Source organism: Ruditapes philippinarum, unplaced genomic scaffold (assembly GCF_026571515.1).
Source record: "Ruditapes philippinarum isolate M1 unplaced genomic scaffold, ASM2657151v2 ctg651_1_1_1_1, whole genome shotgun sequence".
Classification (NCBI taxonomy): Eukaryota; Metazoa; Mollusca; class Bivalvia; order Venerida; family Veneridae; genus Ruditapes; species Ruditapes philippinarum.
In genome coordinates this window covers 159,231-184,314 of record NW_026864800.1, presented here as the reverse complement: position 1 = coordinate 184,314, position 25,084 = coordinate 159,231, and the positions used below count along the sequence as shown (strand labels likewise).

General features: G+C 31.6%; 1 protein-coding gene across 15 annotated transcripts in view; it reads left to right on the top strand.

The window, feature by feature from the left end:
- Window positions 1-25,084, top strand: part of LOC132726843 (dedicator of cytokinesis protein 3-like) — a 146,569-nt gene that overhangs the window by 34,052 nt on the left and 87,433 nt on the right. For 13 of the 15 annotated variants that reach the window (XM_060712222.1, XM_060712220.1, XM_060712235.1 and 10 more), the window contains exons 4-16: window positions 5,611-5,666; window positions 7,840-7,936; window positions 8,816-8,961; window positions 11,252-11,372; window positions 12,066-12,235; window positions 12,939-13,020; window positions 13,709-13,769; window positions 15,011-15,073; window positions 16,396-16,419; window positions 20,685-20,754; window positions 21,665-21,768; window positions 22,304-22,429; window positions 23,213-23,239. In XM_060712222.1, coding sequence (XP_060568205.1) covers window positions 5,611-5,666; window positions 7,840-7,936; window positions 8,816-8,961; window positions 11,252-11,372; window positions 12,066-12,235; window positions 12,939-13,020; window positions 13,709-13,769; window positions 15,011-15,073; window positions 16,396-16,419; window positions 20,685-20,754; window positions 21,665-21,768; window positions 22,304-22,429; window positions 23,213-23,239 — 1,147 coding nt within the window. The remainder of the gene's footprint in view (window positions 1-5,610; window positions 5,667-7,839; window positions 7,937-8,815; window positions 8,962-11,251; window positions 11,373-12,065; window positions 12,236-12,938; window positions 13,021-13,708; window positions 13,770-15,010; window positions 15,074-16,395; window positions 16,420-20,684; window positions 20,755-21,664; window positions 21,769-22,303; window positions 22,430-23,212; window positions 23,240-25,084) is intronic. The other 2 variants (XM_060712223.1, XM_060712224.1) reach the window with 2 other exon arrangements.

The window sequence follows — 25,084 nt, the reverse complement described above, 5'->3', positions numbered from 1 at the left end:
CCTATTGCAAATAGAAGGAAGTGCCATGCATAAATCAGAAAATGTCATTGCAAATTAAAGTCATTTGCAAATATAAGAAAATGCAAATGTAAGACACAACATGTAAATATAACAGTGCAAATAAAAAAAGGACCAAAAAAAAATACAGAAAAGTTCCTGATGCAAATATATAAGAAAAATTGTAATGACTGGAGAAAATCTAATTCCATTGTAATATATTATTTATTTACAATTGAAGAGTTCAATTGTTTAATCGAAATACTTCACAACATAATAAAAACTTAAAGTAATTTCGACAAGAAATCAGATTTAAAAGAGGACTACTTAGAATTTATGTATCATTTTATTGTTTTAATATCAGGAGTGGAATTTATTTATGAGAGGGTTTTAAGTAATTGAAATCCATTTTATTGGCAGCTTATAGATTTTTTTCACCTACGTAATGAGGAATATTATAAAAGATTGTTTAAGTTGTAGCTATAAGTGATTTTGTTTTTAGGCATTTATTAGAATTCGAGCATTTATTAATGCAAGCCTGCCGCCTCTTATGGAATGTGACTTAACATGCTCAGTTTTAGTTTGTTCATACCATATAAGTGATTATTTCTGTAGTGACTTTATTTCTGCATATTCTGCGGTCAGTTTTAGCACCGCAGAAATAATAACCGCAAAATATTTCTCCATGTTTAATTCTTTAACCTGTTACGATGTATGCCCTACATTATGACCTGTTTTGTCTAAAGTCATAACGACTAACAGATAATAATGGTTAGCGGGCCATCAAGTTGTATAAAATTGCTGTCGACTTAAGTATGTAATCTGTGTTTGTAAGGATGCACTTGATGTAAATTATGCCAATGTATGAATAAAGATATTTAAACATCATATATAGGAATTGAGATACGCTAAAAGGTTTGTTTACCACTAAATCATCAAACCATTTTAACCCTTATACTGCTAAATAATCGTCGTATAATTTAATTTTCATCTGATTCCCGGTAAATGTCTATCAATTTTATCAAATGAAAGATACTATCAGGGTATATTTTTCACACGTCATTTCAAGCTGATCAAAAGATGCATACTTTTCTATTGTTGTGCATTATATTTGTTTGCAAGCAAACAATATAATTGTTTGTAATTACTATACAGTTTTGCGATGAAGATGATAAACAAATGCGAATGAGTACATATATGTGCAAATAAAATAGGTAAAGAAGTGAGACTTAGACTTTGATAAGACGAGTCGCAGAATTTAAATCACGTTTTGTCCAAAGAATGTGCTGCAGAAATAAAGTCTGCAGAAATAAAAACATGCTAAAATTTAGAAAAACTACAGAATTTGGAGCCCGCAGAAAAAAACATTTATACGGTATTGAAATCCTTAAATGTTTCAATGAGCAGGAAAAGTCCATTACGTAGAGAGTATGACTAAAAAACTGTTGGAGCACCACATTAAATATTGTATTCTGGTACATACCGGACAGGCGCCTGAATCATTAAATGATAAAATTTCGCCTTTTCACTCGCCTAAGTGCACTTTAAGACATCTGATTCATCTCTTCACACTGATTTATATACAATGTAGGATCATGAATGAAAATTGTAAGAATTTGTGAAAAAAGCGATATTTTTTATTTAAAGAAGCATCTAGAGGTACTGCTCAAAAAACGCTGTAGTAAGTCCTTATGTAGTGATATGGGATACCTTGAAAAAATGTGGTAATTTTCACCTCATTGTTTTTACATGACATCATTTGTCATCATTGTTGTTAATATAAGCTACTCTATTACATTTGATTCTGTTCAACATTTCCAAGATATTTTACAGAATCAAAATGAAATTTAAAGTAGGAACAGTTAAAACATTTAAGATAGGCGTTGTTCATATGAGCATTTGAAGTATAATTTCTTGATATGCAGCTGTATAGGTGCTCTTTAAAAAAAATTTAATGAGTAATACACTCATTTAAGTTATAAATATAACAAGTGTAGGTGTGATACATGTATATTAGATCTACCCACTGAATTAAATCATAAAGGTTTAAGTACAAATTAAACTGTTACAGTAATGTTGTTTTCTTTGGATAAAAGTTTTCCTTCATTTAAAACTTGGCAATAATGTTTTGACATGGCATATCTATTTTTATAGACACTTTATGTCCTTAGCTATGATTTAAGTAAGTTTTTGAGTAAAATTCATGCAAAAGTACGATCATTTGTATGTTTAGCCTTTATTTATAATACTCAATACGTGTATCTTAAAGGCATATCTATCTTTCTAAACACTTTTAATTTTCTGCTTCATGCCCTTAGATGCATTAATTTAAGTAATTTTTAGAGTAAAATTCATGCAAGGATCATGGAGGATCATTTGTATGTAAAGCGTCCTTTATCATTCTCAATATTTTAAATGGACTTGTCCATCTTTCAACCTGGACAAAACCATTCACCATATTTACAGAAATTTTCAATTTATTCTCAGTACTGACTGAATAGCAAACCATGTTTAGACTGCACAGATGTGCTGACTGAATTTGTTACAGGGTCTACACTGGTAGCATGAATAAAAGTATTTTGCCAACAGCAGGCTTAAGGCTGGGTGGCCCAGCAGATTTTTTTTTTATAAGAAATCCCCACCTTTTGGCTCACCAAAGATCTGGGTAATTTCCCTACCCAGTATATGTTCACTTTACACCTGGGTATCAATTCCCATGACAATTCCTATTCAATGACCTAACATCTGGGTAATTCCATGATGTAGAAAATGCAGGAGATTGAAGTAATATTTTATGGTCTTTTAAATATTGTCTGTTTGACCCAAATTAACCATCTATTTTTCAAATCAGTTTAAATATCTGTACATGATATATATTGGTGCCAGTTTTGGAATTTGATGATGGTCATAAAATGAAGAAAATTTATTACTTTATTATCAAAGGCTATTTTGAGTTTACCTGATAACAAGTGTTTTAAGGTTGTACATAATAACTATGGAATGCAAAATCAGTGTTAAATACTTCCTTGATCAGTTTTTTCTTCTTTTTTTTGTCCATCCTGTTGTTTGGATACCTTTCTAGTTATAGTTGAATCAAATATTTTTTATGGAAAAAAGATTCAAGTGACAGTATATATAATGTGAACTGTTATGATCATTTTGTCCTAACTTGACAATTTAAATGAAAACCTCAAGTGCTTCACCATACATGATTATATGTTCTTGGGTAAGGGTAGGCTTCTGAGTACAACCTCAGACCTAAAACATCCATAAGCGAACTGTACAGAATATTATATAATATTAGCCGGTATAAAAGAATTCAACCTTAATGATAAGAATTAAATCCAACAATAAGAATTGAACTTTATAGTAATATTGAACCCAACAAAAATTGAATCTAATGACGAGAATTGAATCTAATGACAAGAATTGAATCTAATGATCTAATGACAAGAATTGAATCTAATGACAAGAATTGAATCTAACTAATGACAAGAATTGAACCTAATGACAAGAATTGAATCTAATGACAAGAATTGAACCCAATGATAAGAATTGAACCCAATGATAAGAATTGAACCCACATTTGCTTCACGCAAGTGATTTGACATCAGCAACATTAACAACTCTGTCTCAAAGACCCGCCTCCCTTTTATTTTTGTGGAACAAATAGTGAATGAAGTTTGACTTCAGCAATCAGATTGTTTAAGAACTTTAAATTTCATTCTTGAGTTATAAGTATAAAAAAATGAAAGATTAGGTTTTTAAAGAAATATGATTTATTAGCTCGACTTTTTTTTTCCATATATATATATGGAAAGGATTCATACTTTGACAAAAATAATGTGACAAGACAGACCGATTTAATTTATAAAAAGGAAACATTAAGATTTGTTCAAACATTTCTTTGTTTGCTTTTAGAAAAAGTAAAAAGTCGAGCGTTGCCCCCGCCCGGCGGTGGCTCTTGTTTATCATGCAATAAGTTATCTTAACATAAATGTAATCTGTAATATCTCAGGAATGATTGTATCGTAACATGAATTTTATTTTTAGAAAAACAATTTAAAATTCTGAATGTAAATGTAATTCAAAAGACAAAATTTAATATTAAGCAAATTTGTGTAAATGATAAGAAAATTAAGATAGTTTCAACAAGCCTTGATTTACCAGAATATTCGTACAGTTACATGTAGTTCAACCCTAGGCTTGTATACATTTGAATATTATCAACAAAACTACTGAAAAAACCGTACAGATATCTAAATATACAGATACACCTGTCTATTAAAGCCAAAACACAAACATCAGTTTATAACTTTGTTACATTCTTGACTTCCAGGATAGGTACTATTTTTCACTATTGTAATTCATATTTGAAGTTTAACAAGCTAGTGGCTTTGTCAAACAACTAACTCCCACATGAATGTCTGAGCAAGTAATTCTGACCAAATTATGAATTTTTTTTCCTAGACATAGACTTTAAACATCAGAAAGGATTAAACTTATTGAGTCTAAATACATGGTTTGAATTCAAGAAATCCAATTATTAGGATTTTAGATAAACAGAATTCCAACATATATCTTTGCCCAACTTTTTTTTTGTCCAGTGATAAGGTCTGAAATTGAAAATTTGTGTGTGTATTTTCTCTAAAATTTTGCTAAACATCACATCTTAATCTGGATAAACAAAGAATTTGCTCAGCATCAATTTATTAAACTGTCCATTTCCAATTTTGTGTATATCGATATCTAGATGAAAAAGTGAAGTTTGTCAGTCAGCATTTATAGAGCCTTAAGTAAGACTGCATAGACTGCAGGCTGGCCTAGGCAAAGGCTACACAAAATCAGATCTAGAGGGCATGGGTTGAAAACATTTTGCAGGCTTACCTTTACAAGGTTTTGTTTCTTGAAAATTGAATAATTTTCAGCTGAACTATTAGAGGAATAGTGAAGCTATTTTTCTTACTCTGGTGTTGGCACATGTAGAGTTAAGGTTTTGCTTGCAACCTTATATCTCATTAATCACTGATGGTATTCTCTTAAAACTTTCCTTGTATAATTAGTCAAATGGAGACCTATAACACTGGCAGTGATTATAAAGGTATAATTCTGGTAAAAGTCCTTTTATGCCTAAAAACTAAAAATTGTGGATGGTGGAGGATCACTAACATGTATAATTGATTATAAATTGATTACTTTCATCAGACTATATAATCAGTTATTAATATTTTTAACAAATGATTATATTCATTTGAAACTTTACCCTCATCTTAAATGAAGGTCTGTCTGCAAGACCCGTCACTTTAGCTTTGATTTTGATAAGTTATTTCCCCATTGTGAAAATTCCTGCTTTAAAGGTTTTGCATGACAGTTCCGTTTCAAGGAGTTAACAACCGCTGCATTGTTGGTCATTATCCAAGACCCCTAACTCTGGAATGGATTTTTCTCTGAATTAATCCCCTTAGAGAATTAATCCCCTTAGAGAACTAAGAAAATTTCTGCTTAATTTTTAAAACTCAGATTGTCATTAACGTTTTGTGTCATTATTTTTAAACATAAATTCTTAATTTGCTTACAAAAGCATGTATTTGATTTTTATGCATGTGTTTACAGGGTGTGTTTCCAGCATGTCTAATACATATAAAGCAGTGTGATGTTGACAGGGATGGGTATGTTGTTTTTTGCTTTATTAATAATATCTTAATATTTTTAGTAACATATGTAAACATTCTATGTTTTAGATTTTTATGCTCCCTAAAAAATTTCAGGGGGGGGGGGGGGGGCATATAGTCGCCGGATTGCCTGTCAGTCTATCCGTCAGTCAGTCCAACCGTCCGGAATTCGTGTCTGGCCCATAACTTCGTTCTTTGAAGTCGAATTTTACAACTATTTCACAGAAATGATCACCATATTGAGACGACATGTCGCGTGCAACATTTGGGTCGCTACCTTGAAGGTCAAGGTCACAGCATGACCTTGCAGCAAAATTATGTCCAGCCCATAACTTTGTTTTTTGAATTTGGATTTTACAACTGTTTCACAGAAATGATCACCATATTAAGACAACGTGTCGCGCGCAATATTTGGGTCGCTTCCTTGAAGGTCAAGGTCACAGCATGACCTTGCAGCAAAATCGTGTCCGGCCCATATCTTAGTTATTTGAAGTCGGATTTTACAACTATTTCACAGTTAGGATCACCTTATTGAGACGACGTGTTGCGCGCAAGTCGGTAGATAGATCTCATTGAATAGAAGTGCAGTGCAAAGAACAGTTACTCTGCCTTGCCTAAGTTTGGAATTATCACACTTTGAACTTTGTCTGGGACATAACTCTGAAACTATGAAAGATATACTTTTCCGTGTCCAAAACCTAGTCGGAGAGCATCACCCGGTTCAACTGGCTCTTGTTTTTTTAAAGTCTTGGGCTTTATTGCCATGAACTAAATTCCGACTACAAACGGTTAAAAATTATTGAATACCAAAGATTGTAAAAATAATGTTTTGGAATTGACGATATAAGCTGATGTTAGAAATCTTTTGACGGGAAAGCATTACAGTAAGACTACCTTAATAACTGTATAAAAAAAAAACAATTAACCCCAACAAACACAGTGTTTCAGAAATTTTGCATTTGTCAGCCAATGCATAAATTTCATCGGTGACAGGCTAAAAAGTATTTATCTAAATAAGTTTCATAGGAAATGTTCAAAAGTCATTCAAAAAATGTCTGCCATGTAAGGATTGTACAAGAAATGTGAAGTAAATGCTGGTAATCATGAAGAGTATGCATGAATCTTTTTTTATACATTTAAAATTTTTCACTGAAGAGGACTACAATCCCTGTTAAATTACAATATTGCTAGACTTTTTTGTAGAAATTCCACATCTGAACAAAAAACTTCTATAAAATAAAAGTGGGATTTTCTAAATTACCAGCATTTGTTCACTCACATCAGAGTAGATTTTTTGATGCATAAATACTGATTTACTGCCATGAAAATGTCTCGTATAATTGCTTCTGTGAAAACAAGTGTTGAATCTGAAGTAAGGATAATTATTTCTATAAAAACACAACTGGCAGCTGACATTTGGAGGGAGAAGCTATTATTTTGGGAGTAGTTATTATTCTTATCACAATGTATTTACAGAATGATAATTCTGATCCTTTTACTGTTGTTTCTTTATAGGTAATTACAGGCATTGTTTAGTCTTGGAACTTTTATATGAAAATGATATCAGTTAAGGTCAAGGTCAAAGAAATTTCTCGATTTTTTATTTTTATTTACTTATCGATTGTCTGCAAATGTTAGCCTGCAGCATTGTTTGGTCAGAAGGGGTCAGAAGGTTGACAGTTTTAGATTGCATAAGATTGTTTCTGTCACAAATGATTAAATGGATAAGTTGAGTACAAAAATGTTGTCAGACTTCTTTTCGGAGCAAATTGCATGGTTTCCCAACCATTTTATTGGTGTTGAAGAAATATGATATAACTCCAAAATTTTTCTGTTTGCCCTTAATAAGTCACATATTCTTAAGAACTTTCATTAAACTAATGATTTGTGAGTATTATGAATATTTTTGATATAATAATTTTATGCAGGGGAGTGATGGCCTTGTGGATAAGTTGTCTGCCTCTCAACCCAGAGATAGTGGGTTCGAGCCCTACTTGGGTCATGACCATGTGATTAATATAAGTTGCAAGAACTTGTTCGCAATAAAGCTTGAATAAATATGAATGTAATATTTAATTTGTAGAAATGTCAAATTTATTGTGAAACAGATACATTCTCATTTTAAAAATATTGTTTTAAATATCATGTTTCATATCATGTTAATTTACAGATCACATGATATTGTGACTCCAAAAGAAGACATAATGGTGAGAGAAGTGGGCTATGTTTTGCATGAGTGGAATGCTATTTGGAAAGACCTGTATGTGGTAAGTTAAGATAACGTGGTAAGTCTATCCCTATACCTGCCAAATCTGTAGAATGGATTTACCCTGCTTTGAATTTCAGACAGTCCATTTAAAGTTTAAGGGATTTCAACTTCAAAATACTTAAATTGAGCTACCAACAGTATAAAGCCTGGCAAGACTGCCTAAAAGACAGCTGTGGATATACAGGCTGACCTTGGTTAATACATGTGGCAAAAGGTAGTCATTTTGGTTCCAGCAAGGTATTGACTAATGTGGTAAGTTTAAAATACACATTCAAAACATGTTAATCTTCATTTACACTTACCCAAAGGGTTACTTAGGTGGCTGACTTGATACCACTCTTCCCCTCATTGTTGTGAGGAAGCTATCCAGCTAGATTATGGAACTATGATGGTTCTTCTCATGTACCTGTTCCTGCCTGAAATAAGGCCCAGAGGGGCACCTGATCAGTGATGTCTTCCTCTATAGTATGATGAGCTGGAAAGTTGAAGTATGACTTAATTTATAGTGTTCATACTACTTAAAAGTCAATTAAAAAGAAATTACGCTTACTAGATTTGTGGAATGAACATGGTTGCTGCGAATTGTTATTAGTGAGGTTACAATAACTAGATACTAAAGTGAAGCAACCATTATAGTATTATAAAATCTGGTAGTAGTCTGCATGGATGTCAAACCAGACCTGCGGCTCTGTACTGGTGGAATAGGCATATCATTGTTTCTGCTAAGATTTGAAGGGTGAACAATGGAGTTTTAATCCCATTAAAAGTATCAAAATTTTACATAACCAGTCAATTTAACACAGTTTTGCACAGCATTGCATATTTTAAATATTTTAATGTTTTTGTTCATATTTTTTTTTCTCTCCAATTTTTACAGAGAAATGGTGCATTGTTTGAAAAGATCAGATCCAGTATGGAAGAGCTGATTCATTTACGAGCATTATTAGTGGATAAAAAACTTACAGAGGAAGATGGCCGTGATATCAAAAGTGACATTGTCAGTGTAATAGACTGGGGAAATGGGTAGATATTTCTGTATTTTATTATATTAGTGAGATATATCTCTGTATTTTATTATAATAGTGAGATAAATTTAGGAAATGGCTAAACACATGGAAATATTTGCCAGTGTAATATACTGGGGAAATTACGAGGGTTGTCCCAATATTCTATGACAATATTGTTTAAAAGCTAGATAAAATAGGTACGAATTTAATATTCTAATATGTGATAAACACATATAAAGGAAACATTTTCACAAATTTACTTGGTATAATATCAGCAAGAAATGAGTAGATATTATTTCTATGTTGTAATAAGTGAACAGATATTTAGGAAATGGGTAATATTATGTAATAGTAATAGGAAATATTGTCAGTGTTACAGATACAGAAATGGGTAAATATCATTTCTATATTGTTATTAGTGATATTAAATTAATTTTGGAAAATGGTAATTAATGGAAATGTTGTCAGTGTTACAGGTAAGGAAATGGGTAGATATCCTTTCTTTATTGTTAAATTGGGAAATGGGTAAATATAAGGAAATATTGTCAGTGTTACAGAATGATAAGGAAATGGGTATAGATATCTGAATTGTTATTAGTGATGTAGAATTGAAAAATGGGTAAATATATGGAAATACATTTTACTTTCAGTGGTATAGATAATGAAATGAGTAGATATTATTTTATATATTGTTATTAGTGATAGAGAATTTAGGAAAATGGTATATTTATGGAAACTTTATTTTTGTGCCCCCACTTTAGTGGCTGGCATTTAGATTTACCCTTGTCTGTCCGTCCGTCCTTCCATCCGTCCGTTCACTTTTGTGTCACACGTAACTCAAAAAGTATTGACCTAGAGTCATGAAACTTTACAGGAATGATGATCAGCAGGTGTAGTTGTGCACCTGGGTATTTTCGCCTGGATATTTTTAGCATTTTCAGAGTTATTGCCCTTGACTTAGTAAAATTTTGCAATTTTCAACTTGTGTCGCATGTAACTCAAAAAGTATTTGACTGAGAGTCATGAAACTCTACAGAAATGTTGATCAGCATGTGTAGTTGTGCACCTGGGTATTTTCGTCTGGATATTTGTAGTATTTTCAGAGTTATTGCCATTGACTTAGTAAAATTTTGCAATTTTCAACTTGTGTCGCATGTAACTCAAAAAGTATTTGACCTAGAGTCATGAAACTTCACAGGAATGTTGATCAGCATGTGTAGTTGTGCACCTGGGTATTTTCGTCTGGATATTTGTAGTATTTTCAGAGTTATTGCCCTTAATTTAGTAAAATTTTGCAATTTTCAACTTGTGTCGCATGTAACTCAAAAAGTATTTGACATAGAGTCATGAAACTTCACAGGAATATTGATCAGCATGTGCAGTTGTGCACCGGGTATTTTGGTCTGGATTTATTTAGTATTTTTAGAGTTATTTCCCTTGACTTAGTAAAAACCGTTTCATTATGTTGTTATTTGTTCCTTGAGTGCTTGAGTTAGAATCAACCAACTTTACAGGAATAATGATCAACATCACTAAATTACAGGAATAATGATTCACATCACTGTGAAGCTATGCACCTGGGACTTTACATGTGGAATTTTTCAGTTTTGTTAGAGTTATTGCCCTTGACTTTCAGTAGTATAAATTTGCAATTTTCAACTTGTTCATGCATAGCTCAAAAAGTATTTCACTTGTAGGCCTGAAAGTTTACAAGAATGTTGGTCAGCATGTGTACTTATGCACCTTGGGGTTTGCTTGTGGATTTATTCAGTATTTGAAAAGTTCTTGCCCTTTACTTAGTAAAAGATTTTTAGTTTTCAAAAAATATTTGCTCTAGAGTCAGAACAGTGGCGCGTAGGGGGCACCCGTGTCCTATGGACACATTTCTAGTTTGTCAATGAAATAGATAAGGAAATCGGTAATCTGTAAACATTTGTATCTTTTATATGGTTAATAGCATTGGAGATTTGGGAAATAGATAAACTTGTATATGGAAATATTGTCAAGTGTTATAGATATGGAAATGGGTAGATATCTTTTTTTTTAGCAAATCTGTTTCTAGCCAGTGGAAATTTATTTTTTTAACGAATGATTCTCCACCATTACATTAATAACATATTAATACTTCATTAATTAAACAAAAAGTCATGCAGGGACCGTATTGTACGTTCTTGGTGTTAATTGTTACTGTATGTTAAGTGTGTTAAAATGGTCATAAAAAATGGTGTTTTAAAGAAGTATTATTTGTTGATGAACTATTATCTGTAAATTTATCAAATTGAAATTATAATAAATTAACATTACAGACAGTTAGATCTGGACTTGGTGCCTAGGATAGATGGTGAGCAGGTGGATGCTGAATTCTGTAGTCTCACTCAGTTATACAGGGTACATGTGAACAGTGCAAAAATAGCCTTAGCTGAAAAGGTAAACTTCATAGTTTCGTTAACTACACAGTTTCATTGATATATTATACAAAGGGGTGTCCATTGCAAAGTGGTTTTGAACAGCTTGCCCCTAACTGCTGTGTGTTTGAATTCTGTCAGGGACTTAATTGGGAATCATTTATGTTTGGAAGCTATCCAACTACCTTATGAAATGGTGGTTCTACTAAAGAACTCACTTGCGCCCGAAATTATGCTTGGAAAGGAACATGAGGTCTGCCTCCACCAGTAAAGCTGAAAATTGATCATATGATATTTACAGTGCGGGTGTGACTTAAAAGTGAACAAAAAATAAAAAAAATGTGATACATAAATGTTCACAATTTGACATAATGTCTACTTTATCATATAAATATATCAAGATAATATGATTCTGAATTTATATTGAATTTACATAGACCATGAAATATGTGAACAATTTAAAGATAGTCCTAGCTTAAGGGATAAAGTTCATAATGTGATTGTTTGTTTGTTTGTTTGTTTGTTTTTCCTATATAGTCAGTGCATATTGAAGTTTTTCCCTGAAAATGATAAATGTTTTTTGTTCAGATCGAAAGTCGGCAAAGTCCATTTTAGATATTTAGCGTGATATGGGTTAGTTAAGAAAAATTGGAAGATAATTATTTCAGCATATGCTGTTAATTATTTTTGTTATTATTTTATAAATTAATAACAGCCTATAAGAAAACGACGGAAAACATGCAAAGGAGAGGTGGCGCTAGAGGCTGGTTTGACGACCCATCATTTACTTGTTAGTTTCCGTGCTTTTCAATGTAATGTCGGAGACAAAACTGAAACTCTTCTATCACTGTATCAGAACAGAGACAACAAATTAGTCTGCTTTACGTGAGTATTTGTAGAAATGAATTCAATGATATACCTTAATTACTTGTTTTACTTTTACATATTTCCTTAGCAAACACTTCTTGTCCTACATGAATAATACCTAAATATACACCTTGTTCTACTTGAATAATGCCTAAGCGTACAACTTGTTCTACTTGAATTAGCCTAAATATACAACTTGTTCTACTTACATATTGCCTTAGCATGCAACTTGCTCAACCAGCAATGTGCCTTTGCACACAGTTTGTTCTTCTTGCATAGTGCCTTAGTGCACAACTTGTTCTACTTGAATGATGCCTATGTATACAACTTGTTAAATTTACAAAGTGCTTTAGCATACAACTTCTTCAGCATGTCTGAATATGCAGAAATAGCATTTTCTCTGCTAGAAATAGGGCAGAAATCTACTGAAAAAAAGGGTAAATTCAAGGGCAGATTACTAAAATCACAAAATTACTAAGATCATGCAGATTTTAAATAAATTTCATTTTTCAGTTTTAATTGTACCCATTTGTCAATATGCCATTAATATATTTTTAGATTAGTTAGATTTTTTGATAACTGTTATACACATCTGATGGTGTGTAGCTTTAACTTTCAAGTTTTAACATAGCTTTAACATTTAAGTTTGAAGTCTTTTAGACACATTATTTTATATTTAAGGGAGAAGTAATTTGTCAATAATTATATTGTTATTTCACAGGGAGAAGTTTTTAGTGCGGCACACCAGAACCATGGTACCAGAAGACATGGATAAGCTATATAACTACTATGGTCTCTTCTCAGTATGTAGAACTTATGTAGAAATTATGTATATAACAAAATACCGAATTTTGAATTATGGCCATGTTTCGTTACCCAAAGCATTTTCACAGTGCTTGTTTGATGCACTGTATTTTCTAATGATCAAAGTGTTCTATATTGAAGACATTTGGCAGAAACATTTAATATACTTTGATGTTTAATAATATTCAAACTGTGTTCTTTCTAAACGGATATTTGGTGAGACTTTGTGACATACACAGAAACGATGTTGACTGTAGGACAGGGAGGAATTTAGGGGCACCACATGATACATTGTTATTTGTGACAGATAAATAACATTGAAAGATTCTAGTGTAATTAACAACATATGAGCCAAGACAAAGGTCATTTTTTGCACTTTTGCTCATCACCATGGGTTGATAACTTTTACCACATAATTAATTTACCTTTCCAGTTTTATCATTGAAAAATATAGCTATGTAACAATTTTCCTAGTTATTGCTGGGTTAATCACTTACAGGCAGTATCACAAACAAAACTAAGTGTACCAAGGCAACCTTGTGTATTTTTCCAGCATAGCAATTGGACAGCCAGTCTGCTAATTTGCATATAAATATAACCATTGGAAAGGTACATTGTGTGAAATGGCAGACATAATATTCTTACCCAGATGTGTCAAAATTTATAAACTGAATGTTTTTGTTTTAGGATCTGAGCACAGAGGAAATTGACAAAGATTTATACCTTGTTGCCCACATATACAGAATAGGTAAGTGGTTTCATATGTAAATATGAATGGATGGATGGATCACAAAGACTAGAGTTGTACAGAAAGATCATAGTTGTACAGAAAGATCATCATTGTACACAAAGATCATCATTGTTCACAAAGATTAAAGTTATACACAAAGATTATATTTGTACACAAAGATCATCATTGTACACAATGATCATTATTGTACACAAAGATTATTATTGTACACAAAGATCATTATTGTACACAAAGATCATTATTGTACACAAAGATCATTATTGTACACAATGATCATAATTGTACACAATGATCATAATTGTTCACAAAGTTCAAAATTATATGTAAAGAACATAATTGTACGCAAAGATCATATTGTAGAAAATGATTATAGTTGTACACTTGTACACAAAGATCATAGTTGTACACAAAAATTGAACTTGAACAAGAGATCATAGTTGTACACAAAGATTGTAGTTATACACAATGATCAAATCAGGTTTAAAATAGCACAAAAATATGATTTTCTATTTATTTCTGATTTTCAATTTATTTCTGAGAAAATTTCTTAGTTTATTATCTTTTGCATATCTTCATGTTTTAAGTGTCCCAGTTGGTTCTGTGTAAGAATTTAAAATTTTATGTTTTTCAGCTTTTGGATCTCAGCGGAGTTCCTTTAAGTAACATTGGATAAATTGATCAAATTCCAACACAATTTACCAAAACATGTTTTGCTTAAATAGCTTCATCAGTTGATATGATAAATAACAAAGGAAATGACATCATAAGTATCATCCAAATATATGTGTACAAGGAGGTATAGAATTAAAGGGTCATTCTATGAGTATTTTGACTTGCATTGGCTCTCATAGGATGTTGACTTCAAACCACTTGCCCCTCACCGCTGTGGGTTCAAATCCCGACAGGGACTTTGGATTCTTTCATGTGAGGAAGCTATCCAGCTAGCTTACGGAATGTCGGTGGTTCTACTCAGGTGCCCGTTCGTGCCTGAAATAATGCACGGAAGGGCACCTGAGGTCTTCCTCCACCAGTAAAGCTGGAACGTCGCGATATGACCTATACTGTGTCGATGTGACGTAAAACCCAAATAAACAAAAAAAAAACCCATAGATTTCACTAAATAGGGTCACGGTCCGTGCTTCACATTTAATGCAATCCTTGCTGAGCAAAATCTTTTTGATACAGAATTATTATATTCATTTTATAATTCAATTATATATGCGTATTTCTTATTACAGGGAGTATGAAACATGGCCATAAGTCACCAAAAGTTACGTTCAAAAGACCTTGGGCTGTTGGAGGTATAATATTTATTATTTTCTTTCCATTTTATATTTGTACGGCCATATTCATTCAAAATAAAAAAAAGGGCGTATTTTTTCATTTTCTATTATAATTTCACCAGCTGACATTTAATCACATTTTGGCAAATACTTACATCTTTTTCTAAGTACTGTTATTAGTTTTTTATGCTGTCTGTAACCCTAAGGCTGTGGTCAGCAACAGATTCTACTCATTTGACCAGTGCAGACCAAGATCAGTCAGCACATCGGTGCTGTTTTATCACATCGGTGCTGTTTTATCACAATCTGCACTGTCCGCTATTCCTTAAAACTTTATTTTGAAATGTTCCCTAAAAATGATGAATGGATTTATCTAGATTGAAAGTATTTATTTATGTTATTGTTAAATTGGCAGCTTTTAAAGGCCAATGTCTGAGATATTGATTGAGACGGTACCTTGCATGGATATTTGCTTTTCTCTGGTTGAGCTTCTAGACAATGGGGCTAAGGTCAAGGTCACTGATGATAAAATTGATTTTTTATAAGATTTTCGTCATAGTTTTTGCAAGGCCTTTAGGCTAGGTTAAAGCAATGACCTGATGACCTGGGAGTATTTGTTGTTGTAGCCGTTACTCTTTTTTATGTGAGTTTAAAGGCACACTGAGCTTCAGAAATGAATACATTTTTTTTCTTTAGGGCCAATGTTTGTTATGTAATCTTTTAATTAGTGATTGACAGCATTTAAGATGATTATCACATGAAGAAAAAACTCGCTAAATGTGAAATTATTTGCCATAAAAGTAGCAAAATGTCAACAACATGGTATTTTGACTTCCAATACAATGTATACTAAAACCCTATAACTTAACTCAAAATACATAAGAAGCAAAACATTGTTAGGCTAATTATGGCAAATGAGTAGATTTTTTTAAAAATGTAAAAGGACACCAGGATAATATCATTTTTTAGGCCTAATGGGCCTTTTATTATTTAGCAGGATTCAGATAAAATTTAAACATCATTTTCAAGGATATTATAGATTGTTGTTTGAACATGTGAAAGATTTAGATTTTTTGAAAAAGATGAAATTGAAATTTTAGAAAATACTTTAACCTTTTATTATTGTGACACTTTGTAAGTACAATATTGATGTATTGATAAGTTGACCTAAAAACTATATAGAGCAAAATTTATAGTTAATTTCAATAGCTTAAAAAAAGGTTTAAGTCTTTTACTTTCCAAAGTTGAGATACATTGACTCGTTATGGATATTCTTGCTACATCAGCATGATATTAGCATGATATTTCAACTTTATATTTCTTTTTCTTCTTTCTAACAGTTTTACCACTGTACAAAAGTGAATGTATGTATTTTACTTTGCCTGTCTGCTATTGTATATATAGCCTGAATACATCTATATTTTAGCTCGCCTCTTACCACATGTTCAATGTAACCATTTCTGTAGAGGTTGATAGACCTACATACATCCTTTTAAAAACAATTCAAACAAAAAGTTCTGAGCAGACGGTCATTCCCAAAATGTTCAGTACTATAACTGCAGTTTGTATCTCGTCTCATCCTTTCAGATTGTTTAAGGTTTCGTTTTGATTAAACTTAACAAACCCAGAACCTGCTGAATTTTTTAAATGGACTTGTCCAACTTTGAATTTGGGCCAGTCTATTACAACTTTAAGGGATTTCAATATCAAAATACAAAAAATTGAGCTACCAGCAGTATAGAGTTTCAGGTCAGACTGCACAGATGTGTAGGTCAGCCTGGCGCTACAATCATGGCAAAGGCAAATCAACTTACAGTTTCAGCATACTAAGGTTTAAATGGAGAAAAAAGAAATAAAATTGAAAAAAAAGGAATTTTGAGAGAATGTTTTTATTTTATGAAAGTTATGACCCATAAAATTGAATAAACTAGGTGAAAGGTGAGCAACCTAAGTAAGATCTTGTGTTCTTGTTTGGCTACACGCTAATGCATATTAAATTTCAGAAGGATTACAGTATATATATCTTTCTAGGGGATTTATAGCATTGTTTTCTCTTATTTGTAGACAATATTGAAGGAGTGTAGGTTCAATACTAAATTTACTGAACGAGTGGAATAAAATTATGTTATGTGAGCCTCTGGCAAGCATATTAATTTATTCAGCAAGTATGATAAATTTATTACTGGAACTATTTGAAAACAATATTCTATTTATCACATACCCAAAATAAGAACTGTTTCTAGTCATTAGGAATTATTTTTGCATAGACGCACTTCTGTTTTTGGGACTCCGCAAAAACGGTATTGCACAGCCGTTATTTGTGTTGTACAAACATAGCATTACACACGCCAAATGTAAGGGTAATACTGTAGGTGCATCAATGAAAACGTTTTTTTTTTCTCACTTCAAACAGTCTTTATTTTTGGTATGTGATAAATAGAATATCAAATTCTTGTAAGTTCATTACTGAATTTATTGAACTCATTGAATAAAATAATATTATGCGAGCCTCTGACATTAAATAAATTCAGTATTTAATTAACACTCATTCAATATCCTTTTTTTATATTATAAAAATTATGTAAATAAACTTTTTACACTGTGAAGTTCCACGTCTTGCTGTTCAGACATGTGGTCAGTTTTGCTCTAGATGTGTAATTATAATTTTACATGCTGTATATGTGAAATGTCGAGTTTAAGTGCCCATTTACATTGCTTGCGTTCTTACATTAAACGTAGATTTTTACATTCTACAGCCAGTCTGTTTTCCTTAATAAGGAGAGCATTGGATTTGTTATTTAGATATCGCTGGCTCGATGCTTTGGCTAGACAAAATTTTGCTGTGAATGTTTCTCTTGAAAATTGAGACTAAATGTTCTTTGTCTCGTTATCATATGAGATATGTAGTCAGCGAATTGAATTGGTAATTACTGGTTAGTTATCCAGGAAAGCCAGTTATTTGGTTATTATGACGTATTTGGTAAAATATTAATTTTATTGGGTAACAAAACGCTAGTGTTGCTTTTAGCTCATGAAAAAGAATGAATTGTGAAAATGAGTTCATATGAAGGTTACGAATTGGGTTTCGTCACCACTTAGTGGAACTTTATTGTGCATCATTTTACCTTAAAGGCACATTATGCCTCAGAAATTATTACATTTTCTTCCCTCTTTAAAAGAACAAAATTAATTGTGTTTAATTTGACTTATGAGCATGTTAGATGCGTATCACTTGAGGAATGTAGCACTGAATGTGAAATTATTTGTCATAAAAGTAGTAAAATGTAAACAAAGAAGGATTTTAGCTTCGATCTTTACAAATACTAACTCATTTTAACTGTACTTATTTGCAAAACGAAACAGAAATAAAACATAAATCAGGTAATTTGAAAATAAGTACTTTTAAAGACTTGAACAGGACACAAGAATTAACAAGCTTTTGAGGAATAAAAATAAAGGCATTTCTGAGTCATGATGGGCCTTTAAGCTTATATCAAGCCAAAAACTCTTTAGATAGCTTCTTAACACATGTGTGTAAACCCAGCACTTTGAAGTGTCATATCGATTCTTTTCGCTCTTTAAATGTTAATCTTTTTGCTCTTGGAAGTTCTTTTTTACATATCTTTGATATATTTTCTTGAAAACAAAGGATGATATATGGTTATATGTTAATGTAATAATAATTATTCCCTAACCCTAATTGTTATCATTGTTATATATATTAAACCTTTTAATATGGAATACCAACTGTTGAAATGATAATTTTATGATAATTAGTATATTCATTGCAACAATTGTAAGCTTTAATAAGATATTGCCTGGGGCAGGATTTTTTCTTAGGGGTTTGCTGAATGGTTATGGTCATTGATTTAAACACTTGCCCGCGTGGGCACTATTAACGCTTTCATTTTTCATTTGAGAAAGCTATCAAGCTAACTTACAGAACATCAGTGGTTCTACTCAGGTGCTTGTTCGTGCCTGGAATTATGCACAGAAGCACACCCAAAGTCTTCCTCCACCAGTAAAGCTGGAAAGTCGCCATATGAAAGATATAATTATTCTTTTCTCAATACCAATGTTTTTGGAAGCAGATATGGCCCCCTTTAAGGATAAGAAAAGACATGATTATTTCCAAAAAAATATTTTTTAGTATTCCTAGACAGTCCTACCACAAAGTCTTGTTTTGTTCCTACAAGAAAAACATTTGAACTACTGGGTCTCCTGAATCAGTAGAAAAATTAACACTAAACTTAGTCTTCTTTTAAGTTCGTCTGCCCGCTTTGTGTCTGCCGGCTTTCTTCAGTTAAAGGAGAGCATCAGAATTGTATTCCAGGGTTCACTTACTTGGTCCTCTGGGCAAACTTTCAAGTTTGTTTTAAAACCTACAATTTAGTGACCATTTCTTCAAGATGGTGGTCATGTGTTAGCCATTAAGACTTTATACTAGTATATCCATATTTTGTTGATATAAAAAGCTTTTTTGTATTAATTTTTCTTGGCTTATTAGAGTTTTAGGGCATTGTAGGTGGCCAGTAGCCAAGATAATTATACAATTTTACAATTAACATTGTTGTTATTTTGAGATTTTTCTACATTTATACATTTTCTTTATATTTTTAGTTCTTGTTCAATTTATTTACTTTCAGAAATCTTTAAAAATGATGTTTAAATTTTATCTGGATCTAAATTATGTTGAATATAATATTTATATGGGAAAAATAGACAAAACAGTAGATTTAACATAACAATATATACCCTATATATCTGTCCACAAAAAAAGGCTTAACAGACATACATGTACTGGTTGGAGAGATAACTCCGACACTAAACCACATATTTTTTGAAATATTTTAATTATCTTCCTGTATATTTTAAATATTGAACCACCTAAACAAAGTTCAGTTCAAAGACTTTACATTACACTATAAATTTTTTATGAAAATGGAATCTGGTACTTATTTAAGGTCCTGAATGAAGACATGGCCTTTTTACCCCACAACAGTATATAAAGTGGACACTTAATTTTTCAAGTAAAAAATGATGGGAAAATCAGCATCAATAATTTATATTTATGTCTTATATGTTTTATCTATTTTTTGTAGATATAAAAACAATTTTTCAAGAATCTTTCACAAGTCAGTGGCCTGTGGTCAATGCAATTCTAACTACCTTACTGTAATTTAGTAAAAGCAGTTTTTGCCAACAAAAAGTTAAGGTTATTTGAAAAATATTAAAATGTTTACCAACAAAAAATCCTCCTATACTACTAGGTGACCGTATGCTTGTTTGTTGAAAACAAAGTTATAACAATTATATTTTCCCGGTATCAAGTTTCGGGGTTATCTATGCGTGGGAGTTATCTCTCTGACCAGTATGACACTTGTATGACACTTGTGTATCAAAGAGTTCTTTTGTATATTTAGAGAGTTTTTTTCTTTATGTTTTTTATATAGATTGAAATTTCTTACATTTCAAGTACAATATGCATGAATTCTGCTAATTCTTATTTATAGATACATTTATATGTATGCATGTACTGTATAATATTAATATATACAAGTAACATATTCGACATTTTAAAATATTTAAGATGTTATATTTTCATTTGGAACAAAAATTTATTTTTCAGTAACAGCTCTGAATCTTGCAAGATTACCGGCCAATTTCAAGGATTATGAGTACCAAATGAAGGTCACAGAGTAAGTTTTATTAAACTTGTAAGGACTTAGCAAAAATAGTCTATTTGTATTTTAGTTGATACAGAATTTATTATCCCAATGAAGGTCATTGTGTTTGACTGAAACTGGTCAATGAATAAAGTGACTTAAACCTACTTTGGTGTTTTGACTTGTTCTGAATATTAGTTCAATTGTGTCGGAAGATATAAGCCTATAAACACATTTCTTGAATTGGTTTCTGGAACCAACCTGTGTGGAGCAATGAGTTGGAAACAATAGCATGCCCCCATGTGGGGTTTGAACCCATGCAGGCATACAAGTCTGACATATTAACAACGCGAACATGCTGCCACTAATGCTAATAGTGCTATGTGGTGTTTTGTTCTTACTATGGAACTTCTATATTTAGCTATTTGTGTAAGAATTGAATCTGGGATCATGGCAAAGTGGTTGACCTTAACTAACTTGATCTTTGATGCACCACTAAAATAACCAGAATTCACCAGATATAAATTCTGGTGCCCAATCTCTGTGTCACTGTTTTCTAAGTGTCTGAAGTCTTAGTACAACCCCATTAGCCTTCTGGCAGCAACTGAATCTACCCATGTGAATAGTGCAGACCAAGATCAGACCACACATCCCGGATGTCTGATCATGGTCTGCACTGTTTTTCTATTCAGTTTTGAATTTTTCCATAAAATTGATTAATGATCTTGTCCAGATTGAAGGATGGGCCAGTCCATTTTAAATATTTAACCTTGTAAGTGTTAATTTAATAAATAACATATACCAGTAGAATAGAGTATGACCTTGAAATCTTAAAATTTTGTTTAGAAACTGATTTTGGTGAAATGGTTTGTTGGAATAAAGCAATAAGATATGAAAAAAAAAATTAAAATGCAGATTTCAGAAGAGGTAATTTAATTTTCAGTTGTCATGACAACGAGGAAACATTTGCATCATTACATGAACAAATCATCAAGAAATTAACCCCTGCAGGGAGTCAGGTTGACAACAAGGGCAAACAAGGTCCAAGTAAGTGCTTGCGTAATGTTACCATATAAAGAATGGAATTATTTCAACCCTTAATTAACTGACTTTGTGTAATTGATTGGCCTTGCTGTTGATTTGGAACAGTCCATTTTGAGTTAAAGGGATTTCAATATTTCAAAATACAAAAATATGAGCTACCACTAGTATAGAGCTTGGTTAGAATGCACGGAAGTTCAGGTTGGCCTGGCTGTTTACTGGTGGTAAATCACTGTTTGTCCCAGCATGTTAAGGGGTGACATATTTAGATTCATAGTATGTTAATATTTTTAGATTGACATTTATTATGCCATTATGCGATGGTAATTTTAGAGCTATGATTCTACGGTAATCTATAATCATTTGAAAATGCTATGATAAAAAAAAATGCTTTAAAAAAATGGGGGTTAAAAGTATACAGGTGGTATATGTGAATCATTACTAGTATACAGAATTTCAATAAAGGGAAAATGATTAAAATTAAAAAATCTATTTGAAAACAGCATGTGACAATGGTTTTTGTTTATTTGATATCTTGCAGCACTGACTGTATCTCTACAAATATTACATGGTGACCTATCTACTGTAAAGAAGGAGGATCCTATGCTGTTCAGTAAAGGTGTTGCTCAGATACAGAAACTTGGTTTTACAGAGGACTTATCCCCAGGTATGGAAGGAATTATTTTATTTTAGAACAAATTTTTTGTACTAAAATGTTACATGTACATATACTTACAAAATTGACTTGACCACTGACATCAAACCATTCTATGTTGGTAATTATATATATATATTTGTATACACAGTGAGATGCTGCCTTAAGCCAACTGTTGCGATATTTTTTTTCATGGTTTTGACCAAAACTGGTGTTTTTCAACATGACATTTTCAGAAATTTTTTGAACACAATTAAGGTTAAAATGGCCAATGCTTGTCAGGCTCTTAAGCTATGTTATCAAAATTTGATTAAAGATAATATTATTAATTTATTAAGTAAAAAGGCTCTGTACACAATTAAAGTTGTGTAAAAGTTAGTTTTTCATAAACCATTACAATTTCATTGCCCTTTAAACTTCTGGAGAACAAACAACAACAAGAAAAAGATCTACCAAATTTATTCTTAAGCAATAATGAAAAGACTGAAGTGGTAGGGTAAGATTGGGTTGGGAAATATTTTAAGATTTTTACACAATTTTTTATCTTGTCTGTTTGGATGACAAAGCTTAGCTATATTATGATTGCTGTGTCATTATAGTGCAACAACTAGGATTTTTTTTTGAGTTATGCCCCTTTTAACAAGATTTTTTTTAGAAAATGACGAGTGTTAATTATTACCACAATCGGTGCTTTTCATATAAATCATGTATTATATACTAATATGATACTGTCATTGTATTAGATCATTTATTGATATATAATGTTGCTTGTTTCATTGTTCATGCATACTATAGTTACATTTCGGGAACATCAAATGCATGGTAAGTGTAGGCAACACAACATAAAATATCATATATAATAACGTGCATGTATTACATTATTTTGTCGTTCAGCTTTTATGTCTGTCTGCTTAATTCTTGTGTTCAATCTGACTAAAGTTTAGATCTACTTACATGTATTTTCTTACACTAAGATCTGATGACCATCATATATGTTTCACCTTCTTTATAATTTGGATTTCGCAAGAGAGCTGTTTTTAGCCATGTTATCAAACGGGTTTTTTACATATTGGCATTAGACGATTTATCAAAATTTCGTTGTTCATGGAAGTAATACAAATTGTTGATTTTTTGTTAGAAAAAAAAATTGTTTGATGTAATTTGAAACAAGTAAACTGGAAATAATTGTCTCAATAGTTAATGGACAAGATTGTATTGCCAGTTTACTTGCTGGTTATATGGACAATGCCATGTTTGTTCTCGAAATTGTGAAAGTTACATACTCAGTATTGGTTTTCCAAGGGTTGAAATAAGAAACCGCATCACTTTCAAAATTGTGAAAGCTCGCCTTTAATTGGCTGTTTGAAAAATCACGAGAAGGTGACAGCCTATTGCTTATCGTCAGATCCTAAGGCATAGGGTCAGTTAGGAGCTGATTTTAATCAGATTTGTTTTCCTGTTTTCTATCATTCCTTTCTCATGTTAAAAGGTAAAGTTTATTTTAGAAATGATTTTGGTGATTGCAGTATCCATAGCCTATTTACGTAACACTGCTTTGGAGTTTTGAATGGAAGAATTGGCAATGAAAACTGCAGGTCTGATTTGAAAAAAATTCTTCCATTTCAAATTGATGTATAAGTGTAAAAAAGGCAATAAAACACTGTTTATACATACATTGTTTTGACTGTAACATGACAGACCAGACAGATCACAACACTGATATTATTTTCTTCTAGCAGAAGTTACTTCCCTTCCACATTTCATGTTTGGTTATTCTATTTTGTGACCTTCCTATGCTCTGGCACTTCATCAAATTAATCATGAATAAAATGACAAGAAAATGACTGTTTCATTTCATACATATTAGATACAAGTTCTTCCTCATTCACTTTGTCAACAATTTTAAATTTATATAAGTTCTAAAAAGAGGTGCTTTATTGTTTGTAGAATTTATAAAAAAAAAATTAAAAAAAGAAGAAGAAAGGAAAAAAGGAAGAAATAAATAAAAGATGCATTCCCAAAATTTCAATTTAACTTTATGTTAACATTTAATGGGAGGGAATAAAACTCAACAGCGGTCACTTCAAGCATTTATCTTTAGCTTTCCCTTTGTTTTCATTGCTTTTATGTTCTTTGTAGTAATATTTTATCATTTTATGTAGAATAGTTAAAATTTCGTCTTTTGGAAAACATTTCTGTATGTTATTGTGTTCATCTTGATTATTCTACCTTTTTCTACTTTTTGTATATTCTGTCTGTTCTTCTGTCATGTGATAATGTTATAATTATGATGTTAACATTCAAGTTCAAATCTGCTTTTAATTCTTAGATATATTTTCAGGAATACCTACTATAAAAATGTTTAAGCAGAGCATTTTGGCCTTTCTGATTTTGGTTTAAAAAGAGAATAGCTTAGACTTACCACTAGATATTAGAGCTCAATTTAGCCAAGCAAATGATTAGAGCTCAAATTTAGCCAAGGTTATGAATTTAGAGTTAAAATTTAGCCAAGGTTTTGATACCAGAGCTCAAATTCAGCCAAGGGTATGATATTAGAGCTCAAAATTTAGCCAAGGTTATAATATAAGAGCTCAAATTTAGCCAAGATTATGATATAAGAGCTCAAATTTAGCCAAGATTATGATATAAGAGCTCAAAGTAAGTCAA